Below are 14,897 nucleotides of genomic sequence, written 5' to 3'. Positions count from 1 at the left end.
TGAGGACAAGAAGCAATTGCAATGTGTCCGCTGTTTATATTTGACTCTCTACAAACAAATGTGCTTGGCAAAGCCTGATGACATTCCTGGCCCCTGCAATATATTTAATCATCTGAAAGAATCACCTTAGTCAGAAAGAAAGCAGCCCTTTTGGACCAAAAAGTTAATTTTCTAGTGTCAAGGATGATGCAGTTTCTGCGAACCTATAGCAAGGCGCGCCTCTTGTCAGAAGTTGAAAGTTGCATTATGTTCAGCATCAGCATCCTTTATCTTCTAATTCTTAGGTTGCAAAGAACGAAAATTAATTAATTGAGTTTAAAGAATTCAATTAAGATTGATTGGTGGAAAATTTTGAATTCTTTATGTTAATGGCTCAATTACATAAGATAAAAATAATTTGCAATAAACTAACAAAGCTCAAAATGGAAGTAAACAACAGAAATTCCTTCCAAGCTTCCACTTGCAAGTTTGGACAAGTGACATGTAATATTCCTTCAAGAAAAAATCTTCACATGACTGACACCAAGCCTGCAGCTCTGAAGTCAATGTATGATGAGCAGCATTCTCATTATCAAACATCTTGTACAGCAGCACGGGCTGGATTTTGACCCGGTGGCATTAGCTCCAATGTGAAAGGAGTAAGAAAGGACTTGAATCGGTACCATATTTCAAATAAGAGAGAGCCAATTTCAGCATCACTAATATCTAATATCTCTTGAGATCTTCTTGCTGAAACTTTGAAAATTTATCCATGTATATGCCTGATTGACAGACAGTAAATTATTGTATATTCCGAAAACAGAACTGCATTGCCTTTGCATATGCCCAAGAAGTTTCTATATATTGCAGTTAATATTTTTTTTCTTTCTTTTAACATTGAAGCCGTTGGAGCACTCCATACTCCCAAATTTTTTATTATAAACCTACAGGATGTAGACTTTGATAAAATGTTATTCCCTCTGGGAGCCTCATTTTCCTTGTCTACGATAACTTTTACTCTTTTCTGCTTGATGAAGCTTTTAACTTTGGTGCCCTGTTATTGGTTAGACTGAAAAAAGCATAAATGAAGTAATCAGCAAAAGATACAATGCAAATTTATATCACCTGGGCAAAAGCTATAGGAGAATATCGTGTCATCTAGTTACGTTTTTTGCCTTTATATCACTTGGGCAAAGGATACAATGTAAATTTATATCACCTGGGCAAAAGCTATAGGAGAATATCGTCTCATCTAGTTACCTTTTTTACCTTTTGAATACAGTTTCAGGTAGAAGAATGTTGTTGACTGATTGTAAATCATGGACTGCATTAGGTACGTTCATTCGATCTTGTGATGACCCCATTGAACAAGCAGCTCCAATTCTTACCATAAAAATGAGACATTCTAATCTGCTGTTCATTTTTGTTTTCCTTAGCATATTGCTATTAGTACCAGCCAAAACTTTATTATCATTTAGAAGAACTAGATTCACAATATCCATCACACGATTAGGGAAGGCCATTCTTGCGAAATTATGAAGATTCAAGTCTCCCTCAAACATAAAGTCTATTGGTTTTCTTCTTGTCACCATTTCCAACAACAATATTCCATAGTTGTAAGCATCTCCATTTGTTGACACCTCACTTCCTAAGTCATAATCTTCCGTTCAAAAACCTAAAATGAAGCAAAAATTAAAAATAAATAATAAATAAATAAAATTAATGGGATTTGATTATGTGTTATAACCTAGAGCCGTATAGCCAATTGTTCTTCTTACTCCATTAGAGCTGCTTTGAGTTGGATTTGAGACTTCTTGACGAAATCTAGCTAGTTCGAAATCACCAATGTGAGCAAAAAAGTCATTGTCGAGAAGGACATTGCTTGGCTTTAGATCACAATGGAGGATCAATTCTTGGCAGTGGTGATGAAGATAATCTAGTGCGGATGCCACATCAATTGCAATACTTATAAACTAGGGCATCTGGATGCAACCATTTTTCAAGACTTCCATTTTGGCATGTACTCATAAACTAGAGCTTTGAATTCATTACCTTGAAAATCAATACTTGAGTATGAAGTTATAACCCTGACAAGATTTCTGTGACAGATATTTTTCAAGTCTTTGCACTCAGCCATGAAACTCTTAGAAGCTCCTTGGCATTGAATGCTAAGAACTTTGATTGCAACAACAGCTCTATTTAGGTCAAATACTCCCTTATACACAGCGTCAAAGCTACCCACACCAATCAAGTTAATTAATGGAAATCCATCGGTTGCTTTGACGAGACTTTCATAATACTCTTTTGGAATTGCGTTTCTAAGTGTGAGTCTTAAAGGTTGCTTGGAAGGTCCCCTCCTTTTTTTGAACCTACAGAAAATGAAAAATGACAAGATGACTAATCTTGGAAAAGCTCAGTTAAGATTATTATTTTCAGTCCTTGAGAGAAGTTCCAATTCATTGAATTGTTCTTGGTGCATTTGGGTAGTTGTAGTTCAGCTATGCCACCATAAAGACTATTACAATTACTAATAAATAATACTGCACTAGCATTTGCAAAAATTCTTTTTGCTGGTACTTCGCCCCCTAAATCATTAAATGATAAGTCGAGATACTTTAAGGAAATACCTACGAAGAAAATTGGAATTCTTCCAATCAAATTATTCCGAGACAGATCAATCTCTTGAGCAACTCTCAAAGAACTTAGTGATGAAGAAATGGATCTATGAAAGAAGTTTCTCACCAAATAAATCTCTTCAATGCTAGAACAAAGACCTAGTTCACTTGGAAATTCACCAGACAAGTTATTCCTAGACACATCAAATCTCCTTAAAGATTTTACATTACCGATCTTTGGAGGTATAGATCCAACCAAGTGGTTTCGGGCTAATTCAGTGACTCTGACAAATACTCTATGTTGAATTAAAATTTCTTCTGGAATATTTCCAATGAGGTCATTTTGGAACAGGTTCAAAATTTCCAATTACTTAAATTTTCCAAGATTAGAAGGGATGACTCCAGGGGATACAATATCTTACACTTGGCTGATAGTGACATAAACAAGCTTAGAGAGTAGATGCAGAAAGAAACATGCAAAAATGACAAATGATATTATAAGATAATGAGATTCCACAAAAGATTTATAGCCAGAAACATCTAAACTAAAGCTGTTGTTTATGTTATTTAATATGTCAGTTTGGTGAAAATAAGGTAAAGCAAATAATGAAATGGAGAATCAAAAGAGAGTTTGAGCACTAATTAAGCAATTAAACAAATCCAAAAAGAAAAATAAAGAATATCGGGAAGAGGCGTTAGAGAGAGAAAATTGAAAGGTCGATTGTAGTTACCCATATTCTTCCAAGTTCAATTTGTTCGAGTGGTTGGATTGATTCATAGAACAATCATGCAAAAAGCGATGACTTTCCAGACGATACTCTAACAGGCATTTGTGGCTTTTCAGCTTTCTGCCAAAAAAAATTAATAATAATAGTAATAGTAATAGTAAGAGGAAAAAAACATTCTTAACGACATAGAGTGGGAGCTCCTCTCCGCGCGAAACAAAGAAGCAACGAGCTAACCGGTGACATGTCACTCCAAATCGGTGTTGTATTAGTGCATAAAATCTCATGGCCATCATCGTGATTGAGTGATGGATTGGATGGGGTTGATTTATAGGTCCTGTTTGCAAGAGAGACAATGGGTAGTAGGAGTATCAAAGAAGAAGGGGGAGGTTCTTTGAAGATTTAAAATATGTAGGGGCAAGGATTTTAGCAAGTATTTCTTTGTGATCTACACATTTTATAAATGTGATTTCAGATCCAATAGAAGGGTCAAGTCAAGTTGTGTCAACTTGACATTTTATAATGCTCAAAGTAGCCCTATATTTTATTTGAAGTATATATGAATGAAATGTATTTTATTTCATTTCAAGTAACTACTTCAAAATTGGTCAGCACACAAACAAATAATTCAAAAAAATTAATAATAATAATAATAATTACAAATAAAAGATCAAACAGAGAAAATTAAATTTAAAGAATAATAAAAGGAAGAAAATCTTCTCAACGACATAGAATGAGAGCTCCTTTCGACTCAAAACAAATAAGTAACAAACTAATTGGTGTTGTGTCACTCTAAATTGGCTCTGTATTAATTCATAAAATCTCATTGTGATTGAGTGATGGATTGGTTAGGGTTGATTTATAGGCTTCGTTTGCAAGAGAGCCAATGCTGGAGAGAGCAGCCAATAGGTAGCAGAATTTAAAAAAACAAAATAACCTATTAAAAATTTAAAAACGAAAAGCATGATACTTTACAATTTCACCGGAAAACAAATATTAATTAAACAACTTAGAACACACAGTTTTAATTTTTTATTAGAGAAAAAACGAATTAACACACACACACACACACCTCAATTTCATTCAACTCTTCATACACACACACAAACGAGTAATTAGATATAAACCTTCTATATCTTAGCTCTCTTTCCCATATGCTAATTTTTTCAACTTCATGAGTGCAGTTTGACTAACAATTTTTATTTATCCTATCATTATTTTGAAGTACTCATGAAGGAGTATCTAAAACGACTTCAACTTTTTCACTTATACTAAGTAGGTTCTACTCAAAATCATGCCTCAAAATAACTACTTTACACTAGTTTTCCAACGTTAAATTGGTGGGCTCTCTCTTTTTCTTTGATATCCTTGACCGCTATTTCTTATGTGGTATTTAAATGATACATCAAAATAAAGGTGGCTTAAGTAAACACATCCTTTAATGTAATGTGGCTCTCTTTGGTATAACTATTACAAGTAGGACTGTTATTATTGAGATGCTGAATTAATTGATGCCAATGAGCTTCCCAAGAACTGAAAAATCATTTTATAAAGAATTAAAAGAAAAAAAATTTACTAGAAATGCTAGTTTTGCTATTTCCTGAGGATCTCGAACTAATTTTGTATATGTTCCTTGCTCGAATCTGTTTTATGCGCCTACCATTTGCCACTTTAGGGCGCAATCAGTATTGTTTTTAAATTTGCATTTTCTTAGAAAAAAAAATGAGAATAAAAATGATGTTTTGAAATTGTTACATTTTCCATTAAAGTATGCGTTTAGTACTATTTTTGTTGACTCTTTTAAGCCTTTACAGGTTAATTCTAACGAATCTTGATGAATTAAGCACAAAGAAATTGAATTAAAACAAGAAAGCAGAACCCAGATCAAGAATCCAGAAACATGAACAGAGACACAAGCAACCAAGGTTTGAAGGAAAAATCCACTCTCCTTATTGATCAAAACTATTCAAGCTCAGATGGATTTTTCAGAAGACTTTGCATAGATCACAATGAAACAATTCTCAGATGTTTCTTCTTTCTTCTGCGTATTTGTTTCACGAACCTGCCACATTACACAGTGGACTTTTCACATTATGCAGAAAAATGGCTCAAACTCATCTGTAATGCAAGATTCACCAGGTGAAACAGAAAATGGCTCAAATTCATTTGAGAGTACCGTCTACCTACAATTTCTGTAAATCTTTTGTAAAATTAAGAAGGTATGCAGTAGATGACAAGAATTGTTACATCAAAAGTTGTACATTGGTGATGATTATATACGTTAGTTTCACTTAATCTCCTTCATTGTAATCAGGCTGAACAGATTGTTCAAATTCAGCATCCATAATCACCCCATCCATTATATGTATTACAATCTTCCCTTTCTTGAGATCAAGCCTCTCTGATTCAACTCTGTTAACCAACAGCTTTCCATCTGAACTCTTTGAAATGTACAATGTTAACCCAGACAATGAATCATAAGAAATCTCTTCACCAAAAGGAACCATAATTGAAGAAAGAGTCCGAGGAACAGCCGAGAAACCCAAAATTCGAGAAAGTATAGCATATGTATTGTTCACATTGTCTCCTACCAGACTATCATTTACTTGTAGCTTCAGCTCACGATCAAAAGCTTTCACCGAAGGAACAAAGATGGTAAAAGCAAGATCTTCGGGTAGCATCTCAATCATCATCTCTGCGAACTTCCCAATCTCCTCACGTCTAAAAACCTCTCCATGTATTGAGGTGCTTCCTAATGATATATCTGGAAGCCTAAGCATTGAAAAAATCAGAATCGACAGGCAACAAACAGAGACCACCACTAACACAAAACAAATGGAGTTCTTCAAAATGTGGCATCTCCTTTTCTTTGTCAATTCCATAACTCTCAGTTAATCTTTATTTCTGAATATCAGTATCTACATTTAACAATTTACCAACTTGAACTGGCATGAAAAACTTATTTTTAAGGAATCACTAGAAGCATAATCAACCCACAATACCAATATACTTATCTAATACCACTTACAGATGCTCATATCTTTTAATCCCTGAATAACAGCAAATGGCCATCCAAACTCTAAGTTGTTTCAAACATCTCCAAGCTTTAATGCCAAAAGAAACTAAAAAGTTTGCTCTTGGTCTCCGTTACAGAATCTCAGAATTTACACTGTCAATTTCTGAAAACAGTCCATAAAAAACAAATAGATTACTTTTCATCATTCACAACAATTCTCTATGCCATTACTAACAATCCAAGCACTTTCAGTTCTCACCAATCTCATGAACTACAAATCTCACCAAATAGCTCACCGTGAACCAATGGAGAAAACCCTTCTGCAAGTACCCACGAAATCCAACCCAAAAAATCCCATTACACCATCAGAACAACTAAACTCTTTTCTTTGGACTTCATGTCGCATACTAGTTCTATCGATTTCCCGAATGAAATGACAGTGAGTCTCAAAAGATCACAAGAGAGCAGCCTATTTCACTTGTTTTAGGTTCACACGTGGTCTTTACTTCTCGGAGCTATAGCATAACCTACAAAGTAAACCTATGAAGTTATGGATTCAACCAATCATATTCAGTATGTGATCACGAAGAAAACTTAATATCACTTGTCAAATATAAAATGAAGTATACCATTTGGCTCAGTTGACTTTACATTTTTAATTCTCAATGTTAAAACAGCATAAACTTCTACATCATTCATTTCAGAAGTTTTTAATAGTCCCAATCGTTCTAAATAACGAACTGATAAAATGAAAACCCACGAAGAAATTCAAAGCAAAATGACGAATGAAGCAGCATTATTAAAGTCAACAAAGATAAATTAAGGTAGTACATAAACTTACCTTAACCGAGATTACCTACATCACTTTGATTGCGAAAGCTTATACTTTTTGGGTGATTTTCCACTGAATTGCTCAAAATTTTAGTTGATTCGAACATAGAATGAGAATCATGGAGCTTTAAAATTAGGGTTCGAAGCGAACGAGCTTTTGATCAGGTGCACGGGGAATGATACACATTGAAAATAAAATCATTTGTTTTAAATATATATATAGAGAGAGAGAGAGAGAGAGAGAGAGAGAGAGAGAGAGAGAGAGAGAGAGGGAAATAAAATCATTTTTTTTAATAAGCGAAATAAAATCATTTAAGTTGGTCAAAATGGAGACTAAAAAATATTCAGGATAAAACTTAGGCCTGACCCAAACACTGATTATCTTTTGGGCTTATAATTAGGCCCCAAGTCTGTGAAACTAAGTTCTTTTTTTTTGGGATATTTAGGTTCAATTCAAACTAATTGATTTCAATTGTTTTATAAATAATTGACATATTTATTTTCTTTTTCTTATTATTAAATATTTATAAACTATTGACAATAGGGGTCATGACCTACGTAGGTTTAAAAGTAATACAATTGTAGTGTAACCTAAAATATTATGGAACATAGATAAAAAAATCAAGACCAAAATAATAAAGATATCTACTCCACAATTGTAAATATAGGAAGGAGATGAATCTTTATATGGGTATTAGATTTTTTTACATTTTAAAGATAAACAATTGATATTTTTATTGCAAAAAATTCATCCGCACCAAACCAATAAATCAATTGTTTAAAATTATTTTATTAGTACCACTTGTGAGGTATGCAATTGAATAAATTTATTCTATAATAATGTTAAACTTAGAGATCAAATTTTGAAGTTTTCAACTTTTTCCAATTGCAAAATTAAATTATATTTTCATTTTATATCAACAAATCATGGGCATTCGAATAACAAGTCGATGATGAGATAAGATAGTAAATATAAAAGTGGATTTTGTGGCAAAAACACGTCTCAATTCAAAGTTTGTGTTAGTTGGGTTCCGGTTCTTGCAATTTTTTAAGAATATCGGCTTTTGTTGGGTTCACCATGAAATAGTGCATTGGTTCAAAATGGACAGAAATACATGGATGTCCTTGTCATTAAAGAGGATGGGATGGGAACAAAAGAATCTAACTCCAATTTATTCTTACAAACTTGGCAATTTGGTGTGCACAAATTTGACGTCCATTTATGTCCATCAAGCTTTGTCTTGATTGTTTGGCCTTTAGAAGTGCGAGAATTGAATCCCAATAGATTTTTTAAAGATTTTCAGGGAATCATATAATTGGAAGAACAAGTTCACTAATTGTGAAAAGTTTGTTTGCCTATAATTTTTTATTTGTCTTCTTTGGAACAATTTTGATCAAAATTATGTAGCCATTGAGGTTCACGAAATGTGGATTCAGAGCGCTTTATGAATCGAAAAGAAACTAGCTCTCATTCAAGTGAAACAGAATTCAAACTCAAAATCTCTTGTATGATGTCAAATTTTTAGTAATTAAACCAACATGCTAATAATATCCATCAATTTTATTTATGGATATGTAATAAAATAAACGGTAACTATATACACTGAGATGTAGTTGAGACAGTACTAGATTAAACAATTTAACTCAAGTACTTCAGTCTCCAATCACGTTGCCGAATATTTATCATAATTTCGAATGCCATACGCTATGGGGAATAGAGTGTTCAAGAAATACAGTTACGAATGTATAGAAAGATCTTGCCTTAGTGAGTGAAGATGGGATTTTGGCCCTATAATTTAGAATGAATTTTGATTTCACTTTTGTTTTTTATAACTTTTTTTCAGTGTATTAAATTATTTAGTATTCGAAAACTACATTAGATCTAGATTTTAACCTCAGAATTTAGAATGAATTTTGATTTCACTTTTGTTCTTTATAACTTTTTTTCGGTGTATTAAATTATCTAGTATCTGAAAATTGCATTGGGTTTTAACTAATTTAGATTCCGATCAAGCAAGACACTTAAGGCGGTAAACTCTCCTAATAAATACTTAACGCAACTGCATTCGCAAATCTTAAATCGAGTACCTTAATTAAACTAGAACAACCCAATACCAATTGATCTACAATGTTTAATGATTTGTTCTTTATAATTTAATGCAAAGAGGCAAGTCGCACAAATTTTTAACAATTTTCTTACGTAAGAGAAGTCAACTGCCTCCTTATCCAACACTATAGTTGCTCTTATAATAATTTCAAATAAAAAAAAAAAGGAAGAAAGATTAACCAACCGGCCAAGTTCATAGGGAGCAACAAATTATATTCATTAGAAGGCAAAATAAAAGAGCAACAAAACTTAAATTTAACAATAAAATACAATACAAAATAACAACTATATATCACAACTAGACAAAACATCCCCTCCCCTTATCCTCCTACACTCGATCACCACCCTTAAATCCCATTTTCCCCAGTTCAATCCGACGGTCCAAAACAAATCACGATACATACTGCATGAACTCATGATCAGATTCAATCCCAGCCATTGTTTCTGGCGCCAAAATGACCTCGAGATCAACGGTGCCACCACCTTCTCTCCCTGGAAAAGCGGAGATCTTACCGTCAAATTTGTTTGCCTTACCGCTTCTAACTGCCAAAGGCCGGCCCCACCCAAAATCATTATCGTACATCGGGAATCTCGGAGAGCTGCCCATCGTGATTGATGCGCCGTCAAAGTTCCCTAACGGAAACACCCTCGGGTTACTCTCCCAATCCTCGACAAAACGACGCACCGTTTTATCGTCATGAGCATTCACATTCTTGTTCAGCTGCTCCGCGCACCACCGAAGGTCCTTGGACAACACGTCACCCGCCGACGCGTATGTCGGTATGCTCTGAATCGCGTTACCAAAATATAACGGATCCAGCTTCGGGTTCAACCTGTGACGGCAATTAACAGCCATCCTAAACGTCGTCATTTTGTTCACATGTAGTTTCCTCGCACGCGTCACTGCCCGCCATAGAAGCGCGGAGAGAGACTGAAACGACGATATCTCACCGTTTGACTCCGTTTTCTTCAACCAATACGTGTCGTTACTTTGCTTCCCGAGTAACTCAACGGCGTCAACGTGGCCGTTATCGATCCATTTGTTGTTGTTCACTCTGGCTTTCAGTTTTAAAATTGATTCTCTGCTGAAACTGAAGATTCTCTCACTCAATGGCTCGTTCTCATCAAACGTCACCTTGAGTCCGCCGTCCGGAATCATCAACACCGCCGGGGAAACCAACACCGAGTCACGAGAAAATTCCGGCTGCTTGGAGATTTTCTTGATGCCTTTAGTCAATTCAGCAAATGTATTGAAGAAATTCCAAAACGACGTGCCGTCCGCGACCGCGTGGTTCATTGCACAGCCAATGAACACGCCATCTGCTAGTTCCGTCACTTGAACTGTCAAAATCGGCTTGTAATGGCCTTCGTAACTGACAGTTCTATCAAGAGCGAAGAAGCTCTTGACGTTTTCGGGGACGTGAACCGGACTGAGGATGTCACGGACGGACCATACGGTAGCGTTTTTGTGGATGAAATCGACACCGGCGTCGTTGGAGGTGATGTAGATGTAGCCGTCGGAGTCGGTGGTGAAGCGGCCGGCGAGGGGAGGGAAGTGAGAGAGAGTTTGAGAGAGAGATTTCTTTAAAAGGGAAATCAAATGGTCAATTGGAAAAGGCGGGCGAGTGAAGAGGCAGCCTTTCTGAATGTAGTGACAAGAAAGCATTGGAAGGTCAGAGACTGAGAGCTTCAAGTCCCCGAGATTTGAATTTTGTTCTGGCAAAACGGTGCACTTTGAGACCAAAGCAGGAGCTGATAAAGCTGAGGAAGCAGCCACCATTTTTTTTTTTTTCTTATTCTTTTTAATCTCGATAGAGAGCTCTCTCAGTCTCGCTCGCTGTCGCTGCAAAGCTTTTTGAAAATTTGATGTTTAGCGAGTGAGTGAGTGTGGGAGAATTGACGAGATGATGAGCCAATTTATAGCGGTGGGGGGTTGGGACTTGGGACAGGGTGCATGAACTTGCTGAGTGGCATCAATTGCTGTTGTCACATCTATTTTTTTAATTTTTAATTTTGGTTTATTTGGCCTTTTTGTTTATGAGATTATTATTATCTCAAGTTATGATTGAAAGCCACGTGTACATTTTCCTCTTCCTCCTCTATCAACGCAGCACACGCCTGTTTCTTGACTAATTATTTCTATAGTGACCATTATTATGCCGATTCTCTCTTAAATATGAATTTAATGCAAATCCTAAAAGCAATTATTCTTAAACTATTTTTTGGTCAAATATATTTTAAATTGAGGTCTTTCATAACATTTAAAAAGAAATCTAATTGAGGTGCGATATATTTTTTAAGAGTAATGATACAGCCACAAATTCTTGTACAAACTTATTTTGTACAAACTGATGTGGCATGATAAGATTGGTTGAATTAAATATCACTTGGCCCACATGATTTGTTTTTATTAATTTATATTTTCATTCAACCAATGAATTAATGCCACGTCAGTTTGTACAAAATAAGTTTGTACAAGAATTTGTGGCTGTATCATTACTCATTTTTTAATTATAAAAATCGGTAAATTAATTTGTGATCTCATATAAAATTTCGTGAATTGTTTTTTTAATTTATTCAAGTGTTTTAGTTCAATTATGAAAAATTATGCGCGGTTAACTTTGTGATGACCTTTTCTAACAAGGTCCGGCAGCAATGTCTCTAGTGGGGGTGAGTTATAAGCTCGTGTGATTATAGTAAGAAATTAGTGACACTCATCAGCGGGGTAATGACACGTGTCCATATTCAAGGGCAACATTATCATAAAGATTGTACTTGGAAATCGGAAATCACAAGGGGAGCCAAATTGACGCTAATTTTATGTCCTTTTGACCAACAACAAGATTAAGAGGGAAAAAATCCTGGAAGATTTTGCCTTCAGATCTCAGCCAAATCAACTTGAGTTACACAAAGCCCACATATACGAGATATGCATGCTTCACAAGAATCCAAATTTGTATGCAGAATCCATTGATGCAATCTTGAAGCTGATTCACTCTTGAAAAGTGGAGTCCTCCGTGGCATTCTGCATGCGAGAGTTTTGATCGTACGTGGCACGCATGCAAAAGCTCAATATTGGAGCAAATGCCAAATTGGTTTCATTTCATTGGACAATTGGAGAACAGAAAGCAAAGCAGCAAAGTTCTCCCCTCTCATAGTCTCATTGGTGAACTGAAATGAAGAGGAGTTGCGTATTAAAATTTCTCTATTTTTTCACTCTGGGTTACTTGTCAAACTTGGATTTTTTAAATTAAAAGAAATAATTAAATCCCTCCCCCCCCCCCCCCCCAAAAAAAAAGGGAAAGAAATATCAAAATATCAAATGTGTGAATCAAATATGCATTAGTTTTGATTAAAAAAATAACGTTATATTACTCAAGAAAGTGTTCTTCACATTGACATCCATTACACATTTTAAAAATATGAATTTTAGAATTTATTTTTGACTTATTATAATTTAATACGATAAATATAGATTCTGAAATCTAATAATTTAGTATTTTATTGAAGCTAAGCTAGACGGTACTATCAAAATGTTTCTTTCAAACAGAACTTGCCTGTTGTGGTTCCAAAACGATATTAGATATTCCGGTGGAAAAAAATATTAGTGCATAAGTTTGTTCATTCCAAAATACAAATTTGAAGTTACATATTGTAATTTAATTACATAGTTTAAGATAATATCATAACTAAACATTAAGTGATTGTCGAAATCTCAAATTTACAATTTAAAACGTAGGTGTCTACTCTAAAGAACTCTTTTATTGTCTAATATATTGATAAAAAGAAAAAAGAAAAAAAAAGACACCATCTTTAAAGAACTTATGTTTTAACAAAGAAGAAGCAAACAATCAAGTTAACTAATCAAATTGTTTGACTTCATAAAGGACCTCATGCTTGAATCACATACGATGAAATAATTGTGAGAGTTTAATAAAATATTTTGGTATAGGTTCGTTAATATTTCCGAATTAGAAATGCCACAATTGCATAATTAATTATAATTGTATAAAATATCTCTCAACAAAATGGCAAGTTGATGAAGCTAGTAGCGCTAGGATCTATACGTTAAAATTTTTGCTTAAATGATTCGTCAACCGCTTGCCTAGTAGAGAGTACAATAAACTTAAGATTATTAAGAAGATTCGATGACCAAATCTATAAAATTCTCGTGCGAAAAAATGAACTTAAAAATCCAAATTCCAATAATAATATTGATTCAAATGAACTGCGCCGACTATTTACGTTCTGTATGTTGGCTGTCATTCTCTCAAACCCAAGAAAAGTCGGCCAGAATCTTAACTGTCTTACCTTAGCTTTAGCTTACTAATTAATCCTCAATTTTTATTTTTATTTATGACAAGCTACTGGGGATATTTTAATTTTAATTTTATATTTGTCTGAGGATGTGAGCTTGCTTGCAAATAAAGGTCGGTTAATAAAGTTATATTAGTATCTCCTAAAACCGGCATTTCTGATTTGTCGGTTTGTTGCATTATTTAAAACATTGAAAATGTGTATTTTATTGCATGACATATTTGGTTTGATTAACAAATTGTTTGACTTGTTTTGTCGAAGAAGTGCAGAGTCAATTGACATCTGCCACGTGTATGACAGTTCAAGACCAACTGATGAATGCTGATGAATAGGGTACCATGAAATATAATTGGTTTCATTAATTAAATAATTATTTGTTTGTTTGATTGGAGCTCAATGTACGCTAATTTTTTAAGGGAGATTCATTGATTCCAAGGTGTCTTAACTGTCTAAGTACTAGGACTCATTTCATTTAGGATTGAGTGGAGTTGTGTTACAGTGAACCATGGCATCTGTTAATAGTGACAGTTCAAGACCAGCCATGCAGATTCATATGGGGTCTTTTTATTCGAGTTAATTTGCCCAAAGATAATTTAATTATTGGGATTTTAAAAGCACTTTTTGCAATGCTTTTAATAGATTTTATCTTTGGGCAATGTTTAACAAAAATTGAGTTTTTGATAGGTTTTAAACATAAAATAGGGTTTAACAGGGCAAAAGCTCGAACCTTTCCACAAAAATTTGTAATAGAAGTATATTTTTTTGGCTGGACTCTGTAAATTTTTAAGTTGACTATAAATGTATATAGCTGATTGAGTCTGAATAGACGCCAAAATTAATCTATTAGATTATTATCATTAAATCAATAGAGATTAACATGTACTTAGGATAGATGCTCTTTTAGTTTTTTTAGATTTGAGGTAAATATGTCTCTCTAATTTTAAAAACTATCTAAAACATTTCCCTTTACTTTCATATCATTGCCAAACATATATCGTAGTTCTACTTATTTCAAGTTTGAATGAGTACGACCTCTAATTACAAGATCTAGAGGAAAACTCATCATTTTTATGCTTATCATCTAAATACAACTCTAAAACAATTGATTTCAGAATTTAACAATTAAATTTCCCCACACAAGACAATTTTACAACAGTTATAATTATCCACAAAACAAATGAACGACACTCACTTCTGCGTTCTTTTGCTTCTTAATAAGATGACATAATTATTCAACCAAAACAATGAACCTTTTTTTTTTTTTTAAATGACAAAAAAAAAAAAACTGTTAATTGATTAACGATTAT

General features: G+C 34.1%; 2 protein-coding genes across 9 annotated transcripts; both read right to left on the bottom strand.

Annotated features, from left to right (window-relative positions):
- Nucleotides 1–5,459: 5,459 nt before the first annotated feature.
- Nucleotides 5,460–7,373, bottom strand: LOC102617887 (uncharacterized). 8 transcript variants are annotated; one of them, XM_025101556.2, is made up of 4 exons: nt 7,177–7,373; nt 6,595–6,862; nt 6,348–6,498; nt 5,460–6,091 (listed from the first exon to the last, which is right to left on the bottom strand). In XM_025101556.2, exons 3-4 carry the CDS (start codon nt 6,389–6,391, stop codon nt 5,611–5,613), a joined length of 525 nt encoding a protein of 174 aa, XP_024957324.1. In that variant the 5' UTR covers nt 6,392–6,498; nt 6,595–6,862; nt 7,177–7,373; the 3' UTR covers nt 5,460–5,610. The 8 variants fall into 8 exon arrangements, with proteins under 8 accessions (XP_024957324.1, XP_052296197.1, XP_006486364.1 ...); XM_052440237.1 differs by having other exon boundaries at nt 6,632–6,862; XM_006486301.4 differs by having other exon boundaries at nt 6,348–6,862.
- Nucleotides 7,374–9,448: 2,075 nt separating this feature from the next.
- Nucleotides 9,449–11,175, bottom strand: LOC102618731 (uncharacterized acetyltransferase At3g50280). The gene has a single exon (XM_006486302.4). It carries the CDS (start codon nt 11,051–11,053, stop codon nt 9,665–9,667), a length of 1,389 nt encoding a protein of 462 aa, XP_006486365.1. The 5' UTR covers nt 11,054–11,175; the 3' UTR covers nt 9,449–9,664.
- Nucleotides 11,176–14,897: the final 3,722 nt, after the last annotated feature.

This window comes from Citrus sinensis, chromosome 4 (assembly GCF_022201045.2).
Source record: "Citrus sinensis cultivar Valencia sweet orange chromosome 4, DVS_A1.0, whole genome shotgun sequence".
NCBI classification, from domain to species: Eukaryota; Viridiplantae; Streptophyta; class Magnoliopsida; order Sapindales; family Rutaceae; genus Citrus; species Citrus sinensis.
This window is presented reverse-complemented; position numbering and strand designations above follow the sequence as displayed.

Coding starts and splice junctions, on each gene's coding strand:
- LOC102617887 (XM_006486299.4), bottom strand. CDS start 6,201: ATGGAATTGACAAAGAAAAGGAGATGCCACATTTTGAAGAACTCCATT.
- LOC102618731 (XM_006486302.4), bottom strand. CDS start 11,053: ATGGTGGCTGCTTCCTCAGCTTTATCAGCTCCTGCTTTGGTCTCAAAG.